Source organism: Pimephales promelas, chromosome 7, assembly GCF_988280905.1.
Source record: "Pimephales promelas chromosome 7, fPimPro1.hap1.1, whole genome shotgun sequence".
NCBI lineage: Eukaryota > Metazoa > Chordata > Actinopteri > Cypriniformes > Leuciscidae > Pimephales > Pimephales promelas.
In genome coordinates this window covers 30,651,932-30,674,094 of record NC_142775.1, presented here as the reverse complement: position 1 = coordinate 30,674,094, position 22,163 = coordinate 30,651,932, and the positions used below count along the sequence as shown (strand labels likewise).

General features: G+C 38.2%; 2 protein-coding genes across 2 annotated transcripts; both read right to left on the bottom strand.

Moving 5' to 3' along the window:
• Positions 1 to 611: 611 nt before the first annotated feature.
• On the bottom strand, positions 612 to 2,913 carry tslig2 (tRNA splicing ligase complex subunit 2). Its single transcript, XM_039683283.2, has 4 exons — positions 2,743 to 2,913; positions 2,407 to 2,543; positions 858 to 1,212; positions 612 to 745 (listed from the first exon to the last, which is right to left on the bottom strand). The coding sequence occupies exons 1-4, from the start codon at positions 2,866 to 2,868 to the stop codon at positions 689 to 691; spliced, it is 675 nt and encodes a 224-aa protein (XP_039539217.2). The 5' UTR covers positions 2,869 to 2,913; the 3' UTR covers positions 612 to 688.
• Positions 2,914 to 3,627: 714 nt separating this feature from the next.
• On the bottom strand, positions 3,628 to 7,979 carry gpr45 (G protein-coupled receptor 45). The gene is made up of 3 exons (XM_039683279.2): positions 7,835 to 7,979; positions 5,884 to 6,013; positions 3,628 to 5,176 (listed from the first exon to the last, which is right to left on the bottom strand). The coding sequence occupies exon 3, from the start codon at positions 5,052 to 5,054 to the stop codon at positions 3,927 to 3,929; it is 1,128 nt and encodes a 375-aa protein (XP_039539213.2). The 5' UTR covers positions 5,055 to 5,176; positions 5,884 to 6,013; positions 7,835 to 7,979; the 3' UTR covers positions 3,628 to 3,926.
• Between the last annotated feature and the right edge of the window lie 14,184 nt (positions 7,980 to 22,163).

The window sequence follows — 22,163 nt, the reverse complement described above, 5'->3', positions numbered from 1 at the left end:
TAAAAACTCAATTTATAATGCCTAGAAAAACCTTCACTTAAACACTGACACATAAATCACCCTTCATTTTGCTTTCTCACTTAAATACATCAATGCATGATGCAACACGCGTCACAACTGCATTTTGACCCTATGGGGGGCTATAAATACAAAAACCATAAAGGGATTTATTTAATAGTGACCAAACGTGACAGGCCTATTCCGATCTAAATCTCAGATCAACTTGTAAAACATCTTATTGGAGAAAAGAGCGACTCCGCAACTCGGTATATTCCTATGTCAGTAAAACACAGGAGACATCTCTAAAACACACCAAGAGCATATCCATCTATTTCCTCTAGTTGGGTTTGATTTGTTAACATGATTCACGTGCAATGAAAAGTTAATTAATTGCGAGAAAAATTTCTAATGGCAAAAAACTGAGCAGTCCAACATAAAACTTCTAGGAATGTGTCAGGTCCTTCACCACTACATAAGTCGAAAGCCAAAGCATTTCCTGGTGTGAAATCAACCAGAGGGTCACATTGCACGAGTCACTTTTCCTGAGGCTGGTAAGTAAAGAGTGACAACTTGAGGTAAGTGACAAGAACCCATCTTTCAAATTCATGTGCCCCCATCGTGAGTACCTTTCACGGCCAACACAGAGACCCAACAGACGTTAACCATCCATCCTTGATGACATCAGAGATTACGGCCATGTGATGTGCTGAATCTTTTTCTTTGCATCAGGTGACTTAATGTTCTTCTGCCATAAAACAAATAAAAATAAAACACTTAAAATTCACACTTAAGACAATATTCACCACCGAATCTCACTCTTAGATCTACATCACAAATTTCCATGGTGTCATACTCACAGCAGTGTCATGTTCTCCGTCGCTGGGGGACGAGCGCTTTAGTTTAGACGTGGTGTTGTTTGAATGTGGCGAGAGGTTGGTAGTGTTTGAGTGCTTACAGGGGCTATTGGGACTGGCCCCTGGCGATGACACTGGTGTCCTGCTAGAGGAATTTGAGGAAGAGCAGTTTGTAGAGGTCCCAGTGAGCTTGCGAATGGGGTTTGCGAGACTGATGCTGGAAACAGGGGGCTTTATTCGGTCTGTGGTGATAGTCGCTGCTGAAGTATCAGCTTTCTTCAGCTTCACGCCGCCAGTGTTAGTGGAGCTACCGTCAAACACAATTAACGGCCTCTTCCTGCCACTATCAGTGCTTGAACTGAAACAAAACGGTTATAATATAAGAGGAAACACGCTGGACATTCTCATTCAGTTACATACAAGTAACACACATATGACTACTATCTGTGAACAGAAAAAAAATGTTGTTTAGGATTCACACAAAAAAAGAAAGTTCCCCGCTGCTGGTCCTCTGAAATATTTTTTTTTTTCCCTTTAGTCTACATATTCAGAGAGTTTGGATTAAGATTAGTTCAAATACATGTAAATGAGTTTTGCCACCAAAGGTCATCAAACCAGATGCAAAGCAAGTTTAAAGTCAGCATGAATTGTTTCTTCCCCATTTTGACGTATATCCGTTTAAAACGGCTTCTCGAGCAAGAAAAACTGGCGGGAAGTTAAAAACTTTAAATGGTTGAGGTTTGCAATTGCTGTGATGTCATGTGAGTGACAGGTTGATCCTGCCCTCACACCAATAAACAACATCAGAAAATGATTAAATCTTTGATTAAAGATTACAAGGGCACAAGAATAAAAATAAATAAAGATGTAGATGGTTAAATCACTTGTAATAAATACTGTAAACTTCTATAAAAAAACAGGAAAAAAAAAGGAAAAAAAAATTGACCATTTGATTTTTGGGGAATTTAAGCAAAGAGTATAAGTGATTATTACATAGCGCTCTGTGAAACTTCAGTCAAATTTTATTTCAGACATCCCAACCTGCAAAAACACATTTCCGGGAGGTAACGTGTAACGATAAATTGTTATGCTATCAAAATGTGACTACATGTATCGATGGTGTAAACAATATTAGTCAGGATATAGAGTTAACCAAGACTCAGGTTACTGTATAATTTTTAAAGTACAGTTCACACACACAAAAAAAAATTTAAATTAAGTCATCATACTCCCTCTCAAATCCTTACAAACCTATAAGATTTTCGCTAATCTTCAACACAAAAATGAAGATATATTCATGAAACCTGGGAAATTTCTGTCACTCCATTTAAAATCTGTTAATATAAAACTTAAACACAATTTGTCAAAGATATTGAAAAAATAATCAAGTGGTTTTGGGAAAGTTTGGCAATCGTCATTTTGACACGCTTTGGGATTAGAACTGTGATTCATTGTATTGATTATCTGATGCGCGCACACATCATTCTTTTCATGTAAGTGCATCAATAGCGGGAGAGGTAGGACGGAATCATAACCTGTGTGAGTAGCTTACCTGTGCCCTCTGCTCCTCTCCATCCTCCTCCCCCAGCGGCTGCTGGGCAGATCTCTCTGCGGGAGAGGAAGCACATGTCGCAGGTACAGACCTGTCAGCCGGTCGCGGTCCACATGGTCACCCACTGCTATCTTCCTCTAAAACACAACGCAGTCATGACTCGTTTACTGCCGTTCAATGACTGTTGATGAGTTAATTCTTCAGAATTCAGGTATATTTGCTGTCTGATATCGTTATACTATTCAGAAAAGACGCACGGAACAAAAATAACTAAACTATTATGATTATTGTCATAGCAGGAACACGCAGGTTATGTGATGTGGCTCCGAGTCTCACCTCATGTAACATGAGCTGAATGAACTCTTGAGAAAGGAGCTCAGGGTGAAGCAGAAGGTCGATTTTGGAAACATCTTCAGCATTCACTGTAGGGTTTCTCGTTCTGTCACCCCTGTGCGACGCCATGTTTATCAGTCCATTTCCGGAAAGCGCAGGAAAAAGCTTTCTTGTTCTGCGCATATGCGAGAGACGTTTAACATATCATGACCATTACTGCCACCTAGAGTACAATGTGTGCTGGTGCGAGAATCATCAGCAATATAAATAATGAGTTAATGACAATGCATGACTCAATTCTTTTTCAAACAGAATTGACAGACATTGACTAACCTGACGAAGTAATACTTACACATGCATTTGCACATGGATTTACAGCTCTGAAAGAAATTAAATCAATTTCACTGACTGGCCAGCGAATTAACAGGCCAATATTTGGCCATTTACAAATTAACACTGGCTGGCATGTCCACTTGTTTGAATAAACATTTAATTTATTGTGTAAAATAAGAGTTTGGTTCATGTAATGTGTGAGTAGGAATGTAACAGAGTGAGATTTAACAGAGGAAATAGCTCCAAAATTGTCATTTATTAAAACAATGGAACTATACTCCACAGTGAATCCTAAAACAAGCTATAAGCTGCATTGGCATAGCAATCACAGTGTTTTCCACATGATACACCGGCACAAAAACCCCAGCGCCACCATGCAGTTAAACAAAAAAAAAAATGGATGGGCTACTGATGTATGAGTTTTATGGGCCGTTCAGCTTTAGAGATTTTTGTTTATTTGTTTGTTTTTTTGTTTTTTTCGGCATGGATGCAGTTTCACTTTGGGCATTACAAGATGTGAATGTAAATAATGACCACAAACAAAACTCAAACATGTTCAGTAAATCACCAGTTTAGATTCTTTATTTGCCAACCTGTAAAACCTTTTCCAACTGAAATGAAAGAAATTCAGTTCAGGAATATATAAGAATATTGCTTTGATGAATTTCAGACAGCTAATGCTTTTTCCTTCATCACTGCAGATTATGATAGGAGGATGTATTTATCCAGTACTCAGTTAATAAGCGTTCTCAACTCCATGGGATTTCAAAGACCCATGAAACCAAGTGTGTCATAATCTAAACATCATCTTTTATTCTTCGCTTGTCAATTTTAAACATACTTTGGTGCGAATCTTAGACTGAAGACTGGGTCTCACTGCTGCACACATAGATGTTGCTGGGTCTTATACGCCTACGACTTCGTCCGGGAATCTTGGGACAGAGATGACAAGTCTTGGGCATAAACTCCAGACAGGCCTCACGAAACTTTCGGATTCTCCAGCAATATATCACAGGGTTGAAAACCGCTTTTAGGTAACTCAACCACAGTGCCCCGATGCTGACGGGGTAAAACGCGGGGCTGAGATAGAAGCGTCTACTGAACACCGCCAGCAGGCTCACCACCGTATGTGGCAACCAACACACGGAGAAGCCAATGAAGAGGATGAGGATGGTGGTGAAGGCCCTGGTTTTGAAACTCATGTCCACATTGACTTGGGGTCTCTGAAGACCGGTTAAACCCAACTTGTTGACATGGTTGATGGCGACACTGCCTTCGCTGGTGTGATTGTGGATGCGCAGCGCGTTGCGTCGCACCGTGTTGAGAATACACAGGTAGGAGTACAACATCACACCGAATGGCACAAAAAACACCGCGACGGCGAGCAGAACCGTGTAACCCCGGTCCGCCAGCGATTCGCTGTATCCCAGAATGCATTGCGGCACCTGTGCGCCGATCCCGGCCGTCCTCCAGCCGATCACGGACGGTAGGGACACGCAGAGCGACAGGGCCCATGACGCGGTAATGAGAATTTTCGCACGATGCGGCGTTAGCTTGTCCTGCCGCTGAACTATAATGAGGAAGCGATCGACGCTGATGATCAGAAGGATGGACACACCTTCCAGAACAAATAACCAGTACAACATGACGGACACGCGGCAGAATCCCACTCCGAAGCTCCAGTCCGTAGTTGCAAGAGTGACGGCGGTGAATGGCATGCATAGCAACGACAGCATGATGTCAGAGAAGGCCAGCGTGGCCAGGAGCAGATTAATCGCTGAACGCATGGCCGGTTTCTGATACACTATCAGACACACAATGGCATTGCCGAGGAAACCGATGGTGATCATGAAGATCATGATGGCAGCCAGTGCCACCCTAAGAGTTGTGGGCATGAGGGCAGTGTCAGCCTCTTGCGTCTCAGTTTCTATTGGTTCAGGAAGGCCACACCCCTCCAGTGAGCTGCCATTACAGACGAACATGGCAGCTGTTACCAGGTATCATCCATTCAAACTTGGAAAGTCATAGCTAAACCACTGCCATGGTTATGTGAGCTTCCGTTAAGAGAATTACTCTCCACACTGAAGATGTTGTAAAACATTACCTGCAACGGAAGACCAAAAGTGTGAGGTATAATAATAGCAATACAAACTTACACTACCATATGATTAATATATATATATATATATATATATATATATATATATATATATATATATATATATATATATATATACATATATATATATATATATACATATATATATATATATATATATATATATATATATATATATATAAATTTAATAAACATGCTGCAGTTTTTCATGAAGAATAATCAAATAATTGATTTTCTCTTACCTCAGGATAATATATGAAGATAGTCATATACTACTGTATATTATAATATTATATTTATAAACTTTGATGTTAGATGTGATTAATTGTGATAAATAGTTTTGACAGCACTAAAATTAATACTTTTAAGGTCTGTTCACACCAAGAATGATATATAGATTAATATCATATCTATATTGGCGACCACAAGAATGGACAAAATTCATATTTTTAGTGCTGCTTAAAATGGTGGAAATTTTTCTCACACCAGCTGAGAACTGCATAATCAATAAAATAGTTACAGGCATATTCAGTAGTTTGCCTTAGATATATAAAACAATTTTGTAATAATTACTTTTTTCCATGAACATCTACATCTGTAGAGCAATCTGAGCAGCACAAAATTAGCAATATGGCGAGCATCTACAAACCACGATCATCGTGTTGACAGATGAAAGAGGGAATGATGCTCACTCAGAGGATGCTGCTGTTGCCATGGTTACTCTGGGTCGTTCTTTGCTAAGGATAGTGCAGATATAAAGGGGGATGTAAATTCCAAAAATTTATCATATGTGTCATGTCATCATCTGACACCTCCATTGCCCTAGAAAAGACACATAGCAGGACACAATTTTCATTGCATATACAATACACTACTTGGGGAATAATAGTCAATTATCATCATATAATGTTAAAGATTTTTGGGTAAACTTGTGGATGAGACAAACAGATCATGGGTACAGGCGAGACATTGTGGACAGAAGCATATGAGTTAAGTAATAGTAAAAATGTAAATATATAATAATGGACCAGTGATAAAATTGGAACCAGAATACATAAACTATGACATACAGTATAGTATGTGTACAAATAAACCATATTATGGTATACTTACTGCAAGCTCTGTACTATGAGCTGACAATAACAATACCTGTCTTTTCAACCTGCAGGCAAATATAAAATTGTAAACTGATCTGGATCCATTAGTCTCAGACCTTAATGTGTTAATTCAGCCCATTCTCACTCCCAAGGCGTCACCTAACTGACGCCTTGGGAAGCATTTGGACATGCTTCAATATCTGACGCTTTAGGCGCCCTTTAGCGTCAGTTAGATGACGCCCTAGGATCGCGTGTACCCTACCCCCACCCCACACCTAAACCTAACCGCGTCCTCTAACTGACGCTTTCCTTTAGCGTCAGTTAGATGACGCCGTAGGATCGCGTCATGTAAGTGACGCTAAAGGGCGCCTAAAACGTCAAATATTGAAGCATGGTCAAAGGTGACGCCTTGGGGTGAGAATGCGTTGGTTAATTAACCCTGGTTTCCATGTTGTCTACCATAGACTAGCCATCAACTTAAGTGTTAGAAACTAGAGATTGATTGAACTAGACACTTAATATTCAACAATATTATTGATCTGTATTGGCGCTATTGTATAAGAACAGAATTGAGCTGGACAACGACATCATTTGTTGCAGAACTGCTTTATAGATTAAATAAACTAATTTAATACTTGAAGATCTTTACAATATAAACACTCAACTGACTTAAGCTGAACAACACTGTAATCACTGTAAATCTGTGCTGTATGAAGCACTATATAAATAAAGGTGACTTGACTTTTACACACTGATAAATAATATAATAATAATAATCATATCAATAATAAAATATTATGCATTATTATTATAATTTGTCTAACCTGTTTAGTGGCAAAGATGATGACCCTGAAATTGTTGATATTCATTGCACACTACATTACTATTCTTATTCGATCATGGCACAATATATATTTTTACATGCATAAAATATCCTAAAGCCTTTCTATAACACATATGAATTATGAAGTATGAATGCTTTTGCATACAAATATTATCCAAGCTGTTTCCAATTCAGCATACAGTAGCCTATAGCATTAATGATGATATTGGGTGCTATTTTTTGAAGAAGAAAAAAATCCCACCAGATGGAATGTATCTGTGCAGCTAATACTACAGAAACGATTTAGTGTAAATGTCATTCAAAACGAAGAAATTCACATAAAAAAGAAAGCAAACAAATGTATTCAGAAAGAAAGACATTCATGTGTTATTCATAACAAAATTATTATAGCAGCGGATATGTGGAAGATGAGGCAGAACTGCTAGAATAATTGTTTACAAATGCACACAACATTCAGAACTAAATGTTATCCAATTGCAGTTATGGATCACACAGGATAGGAAACAAATAGGCTCTGTTAGAATTTAATTATTTCGAAAATGTCTAAGCGTGGTATGCATGACAATTTGTATCACTATCGCACCCTTGCGATTTATGCATTGATCACACGATGCATGTCACTGATGAAACATTACAGTTATAGCGCACTGGCGCGCTAATCAGATGTGATGTAATTTGCACAGCCAGATAGTGTGATTTTACCTCTTTATCTACTGAAGTCCGTGTATCTGTTGGGCGGTGAGCCGTGACAATCCAAAATAGATGAAGGACAAGATGTTGTAGTGGCTGCCCGTTTTTGATTTCAGTTACAGGACTGCCATTGTTTCCACTGATGCGATTTCTTGCTGCATGAAACACATCCGTCGGGGTGTGGAGCTCAGGAGGAGGTATGACAAAGGCAATCAATCACAGGCGGCTAGTATGAGCTTCATCCTTGTGGATTTCAGAGGTACACGGATGACAAACTGCATCAGGAGGTCTTTGTCATTCTCAGAAGAATATACGATCACTTGTTCAACCAAGGACGCAGCCTATCATGTTTTGCGTTGCGTTGGGCTTTTGAGTCGATAGAAAAGTCAGGTTATTGACTTTTTATCCCCCCCCCCAACCCCAACCCCCCAACCCCCCAATGCTAATAATGAACATTAAGAATTTCAAAACAAAGTATAATTTGCACGATTTAATCAGCGTGATTTTTTTACCTTAGTTGGTCAGAACCAGAACAAAAGTGAATGTTATTTGTGGATGTTATACCACTTGCGGATGTTACTAAGAATCCCCACTGCTCCCCCACTCCCCATAAGACTACCACAGTGAAGCTTATGGGGTTGAAGATCCCCATGGAGGAGCGGTCGACTACCACAGAAGGGCAGACTGGGCTGATGACCACCACAGCAGAGTTGACTGGACTGGGGACAACCACAGCATGCTGGTGGGGATGAAGACCACCAAGGCATCATTGAGGACCACCAATGTGTAGCTGAGGACCACCACAGCAGAGTTGGTGAAGACCCCCAAACTTGAGACCACCACGGCGGATTAGGCAAAACTGTACAGAGCACAGAGAGGTTAGGGTTGGCCTCAGGGGCCCTGTCAAGTGAGCTCAAGGGCATCCTCCATGGTTCTTACAGGACCGGCAGGGTGTTCCAAGTTGACCTCCGTGGTCATCTCAGGGCAGAAAGGAAGTTCATGAACCACCTCTGTGGTTAATGATAAAAGTCAATGGGAAATCTGGGAAGTACGTTAGATAAGCAAGGTCCAGGAATTCTAGGGTGTGGTCCTCAAGTGATCTTTTACCTTGGCGCTGGATCCATTATGGTCTGTCATTCTGTAATGGTTGAGAAAGGCAAAGAAGCAGGCAGAAAATAGGATCCACATGCAGTTTGGTTTAATATTTATATGTCTTGGATGAATCAGGAGTGAGAGTGACATTTCTGTTGGCCTCTGAGGTGATTGTGTTGTGCCTGTCACCACGGTAACCTCTCCATCTCTGGCCTGTCAATGGAACACTCTGTACTCTATAGACCCTCTCTTACTCTTTGATGCTGCTCACTGAGATGTCAAGTCACACATTTACACCAATACCCATATGAGAATGAGATGCTCTGAAAACTCAAATACCTCTAGTCAAATGAAACTGCTCCTCATTATAATTTATATAAAGTATTCAAATAAAAAACTGAGACATAATATGTATAAACATGACCTTCATCCATAGGCGCTGCATGCTTACACAGTGTTAAACTGTATTGTAAGTATTATGACTCTAAAAATGCCAATGTCTGAATTACTTGGGTAAAATGCTGCTACAACAAAGCCTGAGAAATGAAATAGCAGATTATTAGAGAATAATACACTTGCACTAATCGATTATAATAAGTGATGACAATGTAGGTGTTATAAAGGCTACTATCAATACTATCAATTTTAAATTTCACAGAATCAAAATATATGCAGTTCTATGTCAGAACAGAAGATGGCAACATTGTCCAGCTTATATGCTGTATATGGTAAAAAATGCATTATATTGCACACAGATTATAAGCAAAGCATTGAATAATAATCATTACTGAATTATCAGCATCTTTAAATATCACTAAATAGCAATAATCGTGTCTAATAATAATACAAATTGTTATAATAATAATGAAACTAAAAAAATGAAAAAAAAAAAAATAGAAATGCACCGATCTGCCAAAAATCATTCAATGATAAGGGCCGATTATATCCTCTCAACTAAAAGGGGGCGGGAAAACGTGTGTAGACTGCAACTGTACGCGTTTGTGTGCCTGTGTGTATTTTATTACTGGATTTTAAAAGACGGATGGTGGTACACGCATGCAGGGGGAAAGGCGCAGCTTTCTGGGTTTTAAAAGAAAAAACAATGGAAAGCTGGATGGCAGGCACAGGGATTTGGTCTGTCATCAGACTTAAACAACTTATGCTACTGAATGAAGTGGAGCTCTCACTATCAACCTTTAGAGGTCTCTGATGCAGTCGTAGAGGACCCATCTGTCATCGTGGAAGCCAGGCTGCACCATAACAACACTGTTCCAGCCTAGAACATCAAGGTAGACTCTCTTGTCTATTCAAAGAGCCCAAAATATGGAGTAATGGATTGGTCCAGTCTGAAACTCCAGGGAAAACTTGGCAAAACTGCCCTGCGCGGACCACTCTGTATCACACACGCATCTACAGCAATGCCACTGAGTGAGTGGATCCTCACTCTCAGTGTAAAAGCACGTCTGCAGGTTCTTCCTACAAAATACAACTTATCACTGTGGTTTCCCTCCACCCATTCACCCCTCTGCATGCTGGATGACCCCCCTCAACACCTGCAGTCAGTAGCCCACATCATAAACAGTTGTTCATCATTTAAAGGATATACTGCCAGACATGACAGACTTGTGGACCTCATTGCTGCTCTGATTCCCTGCGTGGTTGATGAGCAGATCTTTAAACACACTACTGTAAAGTCTAAATGGTTCAACTCACCTGCAAACACTTTTATTGGAATTGCTTACACCAGATATTGTTAACAACTCTCAGAATGGCAAAACAGTTATACTATCTGAGGTGTCATGTGCAAACAGACTTGTTGGCGGAGGACTCTTACTGCACTAAAATGTTTAAAAAAATACGTTATTGATATCTACCATTGAGAACCTTGGGTACAAATGCCATCTTGCAGCCCATTCTCACCCCCAAGGCGTCACCTAACTGACGATGATCACTTAGAAAGTGTAAGTAGTAAATACAGGTAGTTATAAAGCATTTAGTAGTGGTTAGTTATAACTATTTTTGTGAGCTAATCTAAAGTGAGGACTATTCATGCTTTGTAAAGCATTTATAAAGGCGATTTAAAGGCTCATCAATCTTCTAAACAGTAAAAAGTTACAAACACAACGCAGTGATACAGAACATAGAAATATTTAACAGCCTTTAAAAATGCTTTACAAGGCATGAATAGTCCTCACTTTAGATGAGCTCACGAACATAGTCAACTGACCACTGCTAAATGGTTTGTAACTACCCAAATTAAACCTGAATTACAGCATTGATACATGCTAATAAAGCATTTATTAACACACTAAGTAACCATCACTATATGTCTGAATGATAAGCTCTATGAATTTACATTTAAATAGTTTATTAATCATTTACTTACACGCTCTAAGTAATCTTATGAACCATTGACAACTCTCAAAGAACTGGTTCATAAAAAAATGCAATTCTTCATTTAGAAATGATAAATTGATCATTAATAAAGGATGAAAATAAAATTATTTAACAAATTATAGATACGCTTTTAAATTAAGAAGAAAACATTTATAGCTGTATTTATAAACTGCTTATTAATGTCTATTAATGCTTTATGAATGGTGAATTAATGGTTTACTCATACTTAACTAATTATTATTAGCGTGTAGTTATTATAAAGTGTTACCGAAAATTTCAAATGGGATTTAGAGGCTTTTGCATCTGAACTCTTCATTTATTCATTTAGCCGACGCTTTTATCCAAAGCGACTTACAATTGCTATAAATGTCAGAGGTCACACTCCTCTGGTGCAACTAGGGGTTAAGTGTCTTACTCAGGGACACATTGGTGCCTCACAGTGGATTTGAACCTGGGTCGCTCACACCAAATGCATGTGTCTTATCCACTGCGCCATCACCACCCCCACCCCACCCCCACCCCCTTTGGTGAAAAGTTACTTAGTCAACAGAATGTTCAAAAGGGACCATCAAAATAAAGTGTTACTTTGATTATAGAATAAATGTGCCATTACTGCAAGATAAGTGTTTATGAAAACTAACTTCCCTGCTCTCCCTTTGACATAAATATATGTGTACAGAAATAAGAAGAGTCACTTGAATGCTGAATATAAAAGGTAATATTTTTCTTCTTCATATAGCTTAGTGTGGGGTGTAATATACTTGCGTGTGTATGAGGTGACTACAAGGCACACTTGTCTAAATTGACATCAAACCCAGCAGTCTGATATGCCCATCAAGGCGCTGGCGTACAGGTATGCTGATCACGCAGAGTGACACTGGCACTACGAGAGCTCATCTCCCTGTCAATTACCTCTCAGATGTTTGCTCTAATGCAATCTCAACAGAGCTGCTCTAATCTGCCACCAGCTCACAAAAAATGCCACTTTGAGGAGCACAAGAATTTTCCTCACTTTTAAATGGATACAGGTGAAGAGATGCAGACACTTAATGATAGATTTATGAATAACCCAATGAGATGTCGTTTTTAATGGCAATCAATGAATAGGGATACAATGCTGGCATTCTTATTCATCTATCTATCTATCTATCTATCTATCTATCTATCTATCTATCTATCTATCTATCTATCTATCTATCTATCTATCTATCCATCCATCCATCCATCCATCCATCCATCCATCCATCCATCCATCCATCCATCCATCCATCCATCCATCCATCCATCCATCCATCCATCCATCCATCCATCCATCCATCCATCCATCCATCCATCCATCTGAAGTCTAAAGTAAATACAGTCGTGCCTAAAAAGTCTGAAACCTCAATCACTCAAAATGTTTGATAATGTAATTAGTAATGGAAAAGGTATTAAAATTCAAAAATGCTTAATAGTGCACCTGTGAAATGCTGTATGTGACACCTTCCCATGCGTTAGTATTAAAATGAGCTAAGTTTGCTTTTGCAACTGTTCTGGAAGGGGTGAAGATATGCTGCAGAGGAATAGGTTCACAAATTGAAACGGTCCAAACAAGGATTCATCTAACGCTAAGAGGATCCAAACTCCCACACTTACATCTGTCCCTCATCTGGTGCTCATTTATTAGTCCTCTTCACAGTCCTCGTCAAAGGACAAACGTCTCTCTCTCAGGTGTGGGTGAAAACGAGGAGAGGTCCAGATATTAGTCAGTCTTTTGCACCATCTAATCTGCGATCTTCATCAGCGTATAGCCACAGTTCCCAAACTCAGTCGCTGGCTGACAGCTGTGTCTCTATGACAACTGTCCCTCTAGAGTTTGACTGCAACCCAGGCACTTAACACGTCCACCCTCAGGAGGGCCTAATGGACAGGTGCCCACTCCCTCCCCGTCTATCCAGCTCTGAGGTGCCATTACACCTCCTGCTGTTTTAACACTGTCCCTTTTCCCTGCCATCATACATCTGGCAAAGCTGTGTGCTTAGAGTCACTTTCACTTAGACACGCCCCCTCCTAACGAGTCCATTCATTAGAAGCCAGCGGGTAAAGGGAGAAAATGACTTGAGGCGACGAGAAATCGAAACAAATCGGCGGGCCGTATCAATTAGGGGCAATATTTCTGCTCTGTAATTGCAGATGTGATTAGAGGCATAGAGAGCTGGCCGAGGAAGTGTAATTTAGTGTTTAACAAACCACCGAAGGGACACCTGCCTGTTGTGGCTGCGCAGGGTTAATCATTCCTGCTTTCTTGTAGCTTGTTTGCACGTTTAAAGGACATATGCAGACATCTTTGCCCTCAGCTGGAAACTCATTAATGACTTAACCTGTAGCATAATCTCAAACAGAGGAGCCATGACTGTGTACATCCATGTTAAAACTTGACTTTCACAGTTCAAAGCTTAAAACTCCTTCATCCGGAGATTAAAACTATGACTTTTCTTTCTCTTTTTGAAACATAGGGTCACTTGAAAAACGTGCCACTGTTTGCAATGTTACAAAACTTCAAAAATGTACCGTTCACTCACACTGTAAAAATGAATATGCTTTATCTAATAAAAAAAAAATTGTGGCAACAGATCACAAGCAATATTATTAATTAAATTTAACCAATTAGAATTGAGTAATAATTAATCAAATTAAATCCTTAAAAGTTAACCATTTAAAATGAGTAAAACTTAAAACAACAACCAAAAAACATAAATTTAAGTCACCATTATGGTGATCAGTGTTTGTTTTAAAATTACGTTTTTCTCCTTCAGTGATTCTGCTTGTTAACATCAGGTGTCTTCAATGTGTGACTATACTTGTAGTAATTTACTTTATTTTATATTTGTAGACTATACATTTTTTTTTTTTTTTGACATTTCCATCACAACAGCTACACGTGTGGCTTTTCTGTAGTAAACTTGCTTGGTAACTCACCTGGTACCCCAGACATCAACAGTGTCGGACCAGATCCGGGCCACATCTGGTACATGTGGATTCAACCTGACCAGATGTGGGCCGGATCTGGGCCGACACCATGTTGCTTTTTCTGACAGCATTGCATTTGTAATCATGGCTGGAAATCAAGTCATAAGGAATGTGGCTGGAAATATACTCAGGTGCGAGTCCGTGAAACACGAGTCACGATAAAAGGCGTGTAGAAGCAAGGTAAAATGACGTGGGTGCTTTAGTTAGTGGGTTTTATCTCGTGGTCGCCTTTGCTAACACTATCAGTTAGGTTTTGGTGGTAGGCTACGCTATTTTAAAGCATGATATATGAATCTTTCAACGCTACTCAACGGCATTTCATTTCCAAACTGCTGCAATATACGTACAACAACCAATGTAATCAACAACCAACGCTTTTACGCTTTCACTTTAAAAAACTTTCAAAACGCGCAAGAAGCAACATAATTTTTTCCAAGCTACACAAAATGTACACCATAAACATAGTCCATTTGATTCGTGTGATAATTTCAGATTTTATAAAGCCATTTGATAGGTGAGTAAATTATGCCAGAATTTCAATTTTAATTAAATTAAGGGCAATCCAAATGGAATTAATGGTTGTCTCTGTAAATCTGTTACTAAATACTCTGAATATAATAGTGAACTAAAACTCGTCTTCAATCTTTTAGAATCAATCCATGTGGCTTATGTGAGTTTTTATTCTCTTCTGTGGACATTGCTCTCATATATTCTATAATACCGCTTTGGTGGCTTGAATCATGGATTACCGATCGGTCTGAATATTACCATCATGCCAAAATGTAATTTATTCAGCATAGCCTCTCATACAAATCCCTGTACAAATATTCTTACAGTTTGTGGCATAAGACCATGAATAGACCGTTATGCTTTGTCGGGTTGCTACAAATCCACTTTAGAGTCAAACATTACATATGTTCATATGGCTTTGATCAGATATATTTGATCTTCAAAAGATTGATGAAAGAATAATTGAATTAAAATACTCTGTGTGAAAATTCATAGATTTTCTCACTGAGGGAGGATGTTCATTTGCTTTCCTTGTAATTGAACTAGAGCGTTGCACCAAGGAAGTGTTAATCTTGATAAATCATCTCAATAATTCTGTAATATGTGTCTGAATAATTTAAAAACCAGCAGGGGGCAGTGATGATCAGTGTGTGAATTATCACTATCACAGTGATATAAAAACTATACAAACCCGGATCTAATTTGCACATCAACTGTCAGCACGATGAACATGTTAATTCAAGCACTTCCGCTTCATTGGAAACTTACGGCCCTATCAATAACACCACCTCTGCTCCATCTGGTCATGTTCAGTCAAAAGCTATTTTGTTAAACGGAAGGAATTCATTGCTCAAAAAAATAAAAAACAAAACACAAAGATAAATACTCTCATATACACACATGTGGCTTCAGACTTCAGATGCAGCAGGTGAAACATGAGCCCGTGAGACTCAGGAATGAGACAGGAAAGAGCCACATAGACTTCCTCTCCCCCTTCAGCCAAAGTGCTGAGTCTGAATATCAAACAGCACTGCCAGCCCTTACACATCCATCTACTTTAAGATGAACTGGAATTAGAAAACAGGTTAAACCAATAACAAAGAAAAGGGGTGTTGAAATGATGTTTTTTGCTCTCTTTTGTTCTTTCATGTTTAACTGCCGTGTTATTTGTGTTTTTATTATTAAGATCCGTGCTCACCTTAAGTTATTTTGAGTAATGTTAAATAAATATTCCCCAATCAAAACAATTTAAGCTTAATCGACAGCATTTGTATTCTGTACACATTGTTTTAAGTCACCATAAAGAAGTTTAGCTTTTTTATAATTTTACTTCTATGTTATACAAGATTCAGGTAATTTAGTAACCAGTTTAATGTAATTTAAGTTGAAATGACTTAAACATTCAAGTTGATTGTACTTAATTTAAGGCAGCAATTTTTTTTTTTTTTTTACAGTTTAGCATAATGTTGATCGCAATAAAATAAGAATAATTTCCCCATAATGTATTTTTTTAAAAGCTGCAGTTCGATTTTTAAAATGTTTTTAAAAGAAATCTCTTTCGGCGCTCAAGGCTGGATTTATTTATCCTTTGATTAGTAAAGATTGTATTATTGTCTTGTTGACACACTTTATGACAACATGCTTTTTACTTTTTTTATTCAATCAAAGCAAATTTTCAAGTCTTTTTATAAGTTATACAAGATTCAACTCATTTTAAAGTCAGTTTAATGTCACAAGTTAAAAGGACTTAAACAACCAAGTTGATTACTTAGAAATTGAAGGCAGCAATAACATTTTATAAGTATTTTACCGTTTAGGTATTGGCCCCAATTCACTTTTTACTGTAGTCTATAAGTGACTCACTGTAACCCAGATTTTTAAAGAAAAGGGACAAGTTTAAAAGTAATTGGTAAAGTCATTTTTTTTTTTTAATTCGTCATTATGCCACAAATACTATCGATTGACCTTATCTTGTACCCATAACCCGTAATATTCCTTTTCTGACATTCTCAATGTAATTTCAAAAACACAAGCAATTTCGATCAGATCTTGGATTACTTCAGATTATGCAAACCCCCAGACATCTTTTGAAGTATTCGCCACTGAACGGCCTCACAAGGCTCAGAGGGCAAGAGGGCAAGACTGCTGGGGTGAGAGAGTGGGAACAGTTCAACAATCAACACACTTCAACCGGACCCGCAATTCTCAGCAGGCCCAATCACGTTAATCAGTGTTTGTTTCCTGTAGGGCTCGGAGTCTGGTGTTGCAATGTGGCAATAATTAACAGCAAACACAGGATAACAGAAACCCCACTGTTATAAATATGACATCTGAGGGAAAATTCGCACCGGAGCGTGTGACAGCAGAAAGAAGAGGACCGTGAATAGGTGGCACGGAGATCGCCTGTTTATTTCTGTTTGCATTTAGGTACAGTGTGTTATCAAGGAGGAATGCCGGACTATAGCGCATTATGTCACAATTATGCGTGTACATTGTGTGTGCGCAGATGATATTTCCCCCTCTCTGCGGCCCTTATCGTGGCGCTTTGATACAGAAGCCCTAATGACTAAGCCAGACTAGCAGGATTAACACATGATGCATAATAACAGTCTTGTGTTCATCACTTCTGAACAAGGTTTGGAGAACAATTACCAGCAATTAAACCACCGCCAGTTATTCAAAGAGATAATTATGTCCTTGGTGTATTGCATCAATTAGCTACTTTTATTTCAGCCCGCAAACTCTCCGCTACGTCGTATGTGACATGTTTGGAGAGGCTTGAACAACAGGAATTCCTGCACTTATCCTCTATAAGTAGAGTGAAATGTGAGCAGAGAGAAAGTGAAAAGTATCCTCTCATCTATGAAAGGATTTTGTTGTTCTGCCATTTTTGCTAATAATGACGTGGTCCAAGGAGAAATCTCTCTGAAGTGACAATTTGGATTTGACATCTCAACCGAATCCTTCACAATATAGGGCTTGTGAGTTCTCGAAAAACAGAAGATTAAAACCAAACAATCCCGGAAATAAGTGTTGAGGATGATTTTCTTGAGCTGCCAAACGGCTTTTCGTAAACGTGCATATTGAATTCAGTCTCCGCATACTGTAATAGCGTTTCAGGAGAGGCCTGTCGGGGCCGTTTTCTAATGCCGAGACCTTATTCCATGGGTCTAGGTCTACATTTTTTCCCTTTCTTTCCAAGGGAGATTGAGGCTCTAAGAGCTCAGCTGAAATTCAGATGTGCCCTTGAAGAGATATGGCTTTGTGCTTTTTGATGACCTCAATACAATTCTGACTCAATCCATTCAGACAAAGATTTGACCTTAACAAATTGTGCCGTGACTACAATGAGTTGAATTTAAAAGAGCTTATGCTTGAAAGGGCTCTCGATAATGTGTAAGTGTTCTTCAGAAACAGCAAAAACATGCTAATGCAAATATTCGCAGACACATTTTTGAAAGCACAAAACACTATGCTAAATGAATATGTTTGTTTTAGGAAAACACAAAGGCGTTTGAACAAGAAGCAGCGGCCGATTTTCTTGAATTGTGAGCTGTCTTTTACCTTTTTTTGAGCCTCAAGGGTATAATGGCTAACTCCAAATACCTGTGTCCAATTGTAAGTAATCTATTAAACCACAGAGCCCACAGCTTATTTCCCCTCTGCTTCACATCCTCCATTTAATGTGATAGCTACAACAAAAGCAGGAACACCTTTCACCTCCTGTTCTTACTAGCGTCTTTTATCGCTGTTCATCCTCTCTCCTGCTTTCTCTCACTCTCACACACACACACTTATATCCATATTTGTGATTGTTACCTATACAGAATTAATTGCTGTCATTCGAAGCACTTCCAGACCGACCAAGTCTGAGATGGGAAAGTGTGTTTAACTCACTTAGTATCACATATCAGCACTAATGTTGAGATTATAGAGGTTAAGGATTTAGGCCCCTGCCACGTGTAGAGTCAGTTTATTGCTGAGCGTTTGAATGTGTGCCTTCTCGGTCCCCCACTTCCTGAAGTTCCAGGGGCCGGTCAGAGGCAGCGATGCGTTGGCCGTCAGCCCTCCATTCACTCCTCAATGGGCAGGCTCTGACATGCTGTCACCTTGGCAACTGCTGCCAGGGTAATGTGCCTGGCGGGCTAACTGACCTCAGCTGGCAGTGTGCCACGGGCTTGCAGCAGGTGTGGGACAGTGAAGGTCCCATGGCCACTAATTCAGCCATCCTGTATGAGGCTCGGACCACATCTATTGGCTGAAGGACTGAAGGGAATTGCGAGAAAAGCAAATGCTATGCTGTGTGAGACATAGTTAGGTGTCCGGGCAGTCTGCACGGAACAAAAAAAAGCAGATTTTAAGAAATTATAAATAAATACATCACTATAAACATTTTAATTTGGCTATCTCTCTGTCTCTAATCCCAAGCTTGAGCACTAGGCAAGCAGTTTAATATCTTTAAAAGAAGCATTTAAAGGTTTATCGGTAGCCTTTGCACCATTTTTTTGCAACCAATTTTATCATTTTATTTTATTGCATCTTATGTTTATGTAAACAAATACATTTCACACATAAAAAGATAGAAATGTTAATTCAAACGTTTTCAAAAAACAGTACCAGCACGTTTTTCGTAATTATAATTAATGCTGTTTTTAAATATTCATTCAGTATTGTTTTATCGATAAAAAAAAAAAAAAAAAAAAAAGGTTTGATTCGGGAGGGAATTCCAAAAGATGGCGCTAAAGAAATATGAGAGAGTATGATTTATTTTTTATGGTCCATAAACATCCACAATTTTGGTAAAATTAACATTTATAGAAAGTATTTAAAAGAGCAGTGTGAAAAAAAAAAACGATTTAACATTTAAATTCAAATTTTTCAGTTACACATATTTGGCACCTCAAGAGATATTATATTATATTATAACTGCATAAAAAAGCATTAGGCTATGCGTATGATCCCCACACAGAACAGAGGTATCAAAAATGGCAGCCCATTCTCACCCCCCAAATAAAAATAATAGAAAATAATAATTTTGCGTGCTAGAGTTATGTGTTTTGAGTTATGTGTTACAGGGTTTTTTTTGTTTGTTTTTTTGTTTGATTGATTGATTTTTTTTCTTTTTTTTTTTTTGCTTTAGCCTATAGTTTCTTTTTGTTAGTCTACAGTAGAGGTATCATTGAGTTTTATATTATGCAATCCAGGGTCTAACACCTAAGAAGAAGAAATCATATTTTATCACATTAATCAGAATCATCAGTTATAGGCTACTCTTTGAGCGTGGACAGCTATTTTCATTACACAGGCTGTACTTCTTTTGAAGGTTGCAATTTTTCAGTCAATGTAATTGATTTTTACTTTGCAATCGCTGAAAATATACTTTTACAAAAAATCTTCATTTTCGATCATATTGCATTTTGTGCAAAGTAAAGCTAAAAATTAAAACTAGAAAATAGTAATATAATCAAAGTCTTATTTTATCCAGTAAAAGTGCATTTTAGACATCATTTTAGACAGCAACTGCAAGCTTCACAGTTATTCTGGATGTGAGCGGTGCTATTAACATTGGCTATATTGCATGAAGGGTGGGGCGCGTGCTTATAACCACAGGTTGAATTTCGTTGCCATGCAACGGATGTACGGTAAATCATCCGCGAAATTTAAATCATCAATAGAAGGGCCGTGTGCTTAGCTGAATAGTCACTACCACACAAAAGTTCTTGAGAAAAAAAAAAAAAATCAGCTGCACTCTCAAGTCTCAACAGAAGCGTCGTTCAGCAGGAAGGTGTTGCGCCTTAAGAGTGTAAAGCTATTTAAAATGAATACAAATAGGATAAATTGTCAAACCTGTCTTGATGAAAATTAAGGGCCAACGGTTGTGCTATTCCCCAGTAGTAGTAACGGTCGGTTTTCAGAAAAAAAAAAAGCAATTCAGTCACACAATCGTTTTTGCACGCTTTTACATTGCAATCTGATGGAAGGATCTAGGCCCTTTTGCACTCAGAGAGCTACGTGGCAAGCATACGAATTTCCATGCATACAAATGCACTACTGCTTTAGAGCGTGCACGGAATGGATTCCAAATTACGTCACTCGCTGAGCGGGACGCTCGCTTTTTCAAATTTAAATTTGAAGAAAAAAGAGGAATTTTACGAAACGGCCGTTATCATAATAAAGCCAAATAAATCAACTGTTTGCTGAAGGCACGCCAATTTAATATGATCTAGCCTAGGCCTATTTTAATTAGCCATAGGCTACATGCAATTCTGCTGTTTGTTTCCTACTAAGATATTGCAGTTGTTTTGTTGAGTTCATCCAGTTAGGCTATTTACTGAAATGACTTGGACTAAATAATAAAATAATGTTTGCATAAAATACTACAAAGAAAGCGGTAATTAGGTTGTCCATTAAGGCAAATATCACGTCGCTGCTGATAATATTTATGTGTCGAATATTTGTTTTAAAACGAGAAAGAAGAGAAAAAGAAACTTCCAAAGCATTCTAGTGGGACGTAATGCATGTCAAGCAAAATATGGAAATTATTACCCTGATTTAATGAGGACGAGAGATGAAGCGTATTCTGAATACATTTCCATGTCCCTTTGATGCTATCAGGATTTATAATAAGATTTATTACATTTCGGTGTTTTTGGAACCAATAAGGCCTCTGACTGTTTTGATCATTTATATTCAGTTGAGAAGAAAATAATCTAAATCAGCATGGCTATAGTGGGTGTCAGTTAATGCATAGCCTGGTGAAATACGAAAATAGGCTACTAGCCTATTTGGAGTCACAGAAAATCTGTAAGTCATTGACGGGGGAAAAAAAGTTTTATAATCAAATAAAAAATGTATTAGCCTACATTATTTGTTTTTGGAACGATGACGTGAAGCTTATCTTTCTTAAACGCCTAGCCTATAGATAAATAGACAATAGTTACGATTATTTCTTAAAAAAAATAAATAAATAAATAAAACATGTAGGCTAAAAAAAAAAACAGGCTAACAGAAAGGAAAATAAGACAACAATATGACACTGCGAAGTGAAAACATTTTAAAAGTTCTTCGACTCCCTTTTTAGGCCAAGAGTCAGGTTATTGAGAAACTCTTCAAAATTCCCTTTGTACAAAAAAAATTCTCAGTAAATCAAATCAAACAAATATCAGAAATGAGTTTTCATTTAGAATTTAGTTTTAATATTTAAGCAAACTTTAAGAAAGAAAGAAAGAAAGAAAGAAAGAAAGAAAGAAAGAAAGAAAGAAAGAAAGAAAGAAAGAAAGAAAGAAAGAAAGAAAGAAAGAAAGAAAAAGAAAGTAAGTTGCACCGATGCATA

Bases quoted from the DNA above. Each gene is read 5' to 3' on its own strand.
- tslig2 (XM_039683283.2), bottom strand. From the start codon at position 2,868: ATGGCGTCGCACAGGGGTGACAGAACGAGAAACCCTACAGTGAATGCT. The intron at 2,544-2,742 runs GTGAGACTCGGA...GTTGTGTTTTAG, and splicing joins TTCAGCTCATGTTACATGAG to AGGAAGATAGCAGTGGGTGA. The intron at 1,213-2,406 runs GTAAGCTACTCA...GTTTTGTTTCAG, and splicing joins GAGAGGAGCAGAGGGCACAG to TTCAAGCACTGATAGTGGCA.
- gpr45 (XM_039683279.2), bottom strand. From the start codon at position 5,054: ATGTTCGTCTGTAATGGCAGCTCACTGGAGGGGTGTGGCCTTCCTGAA.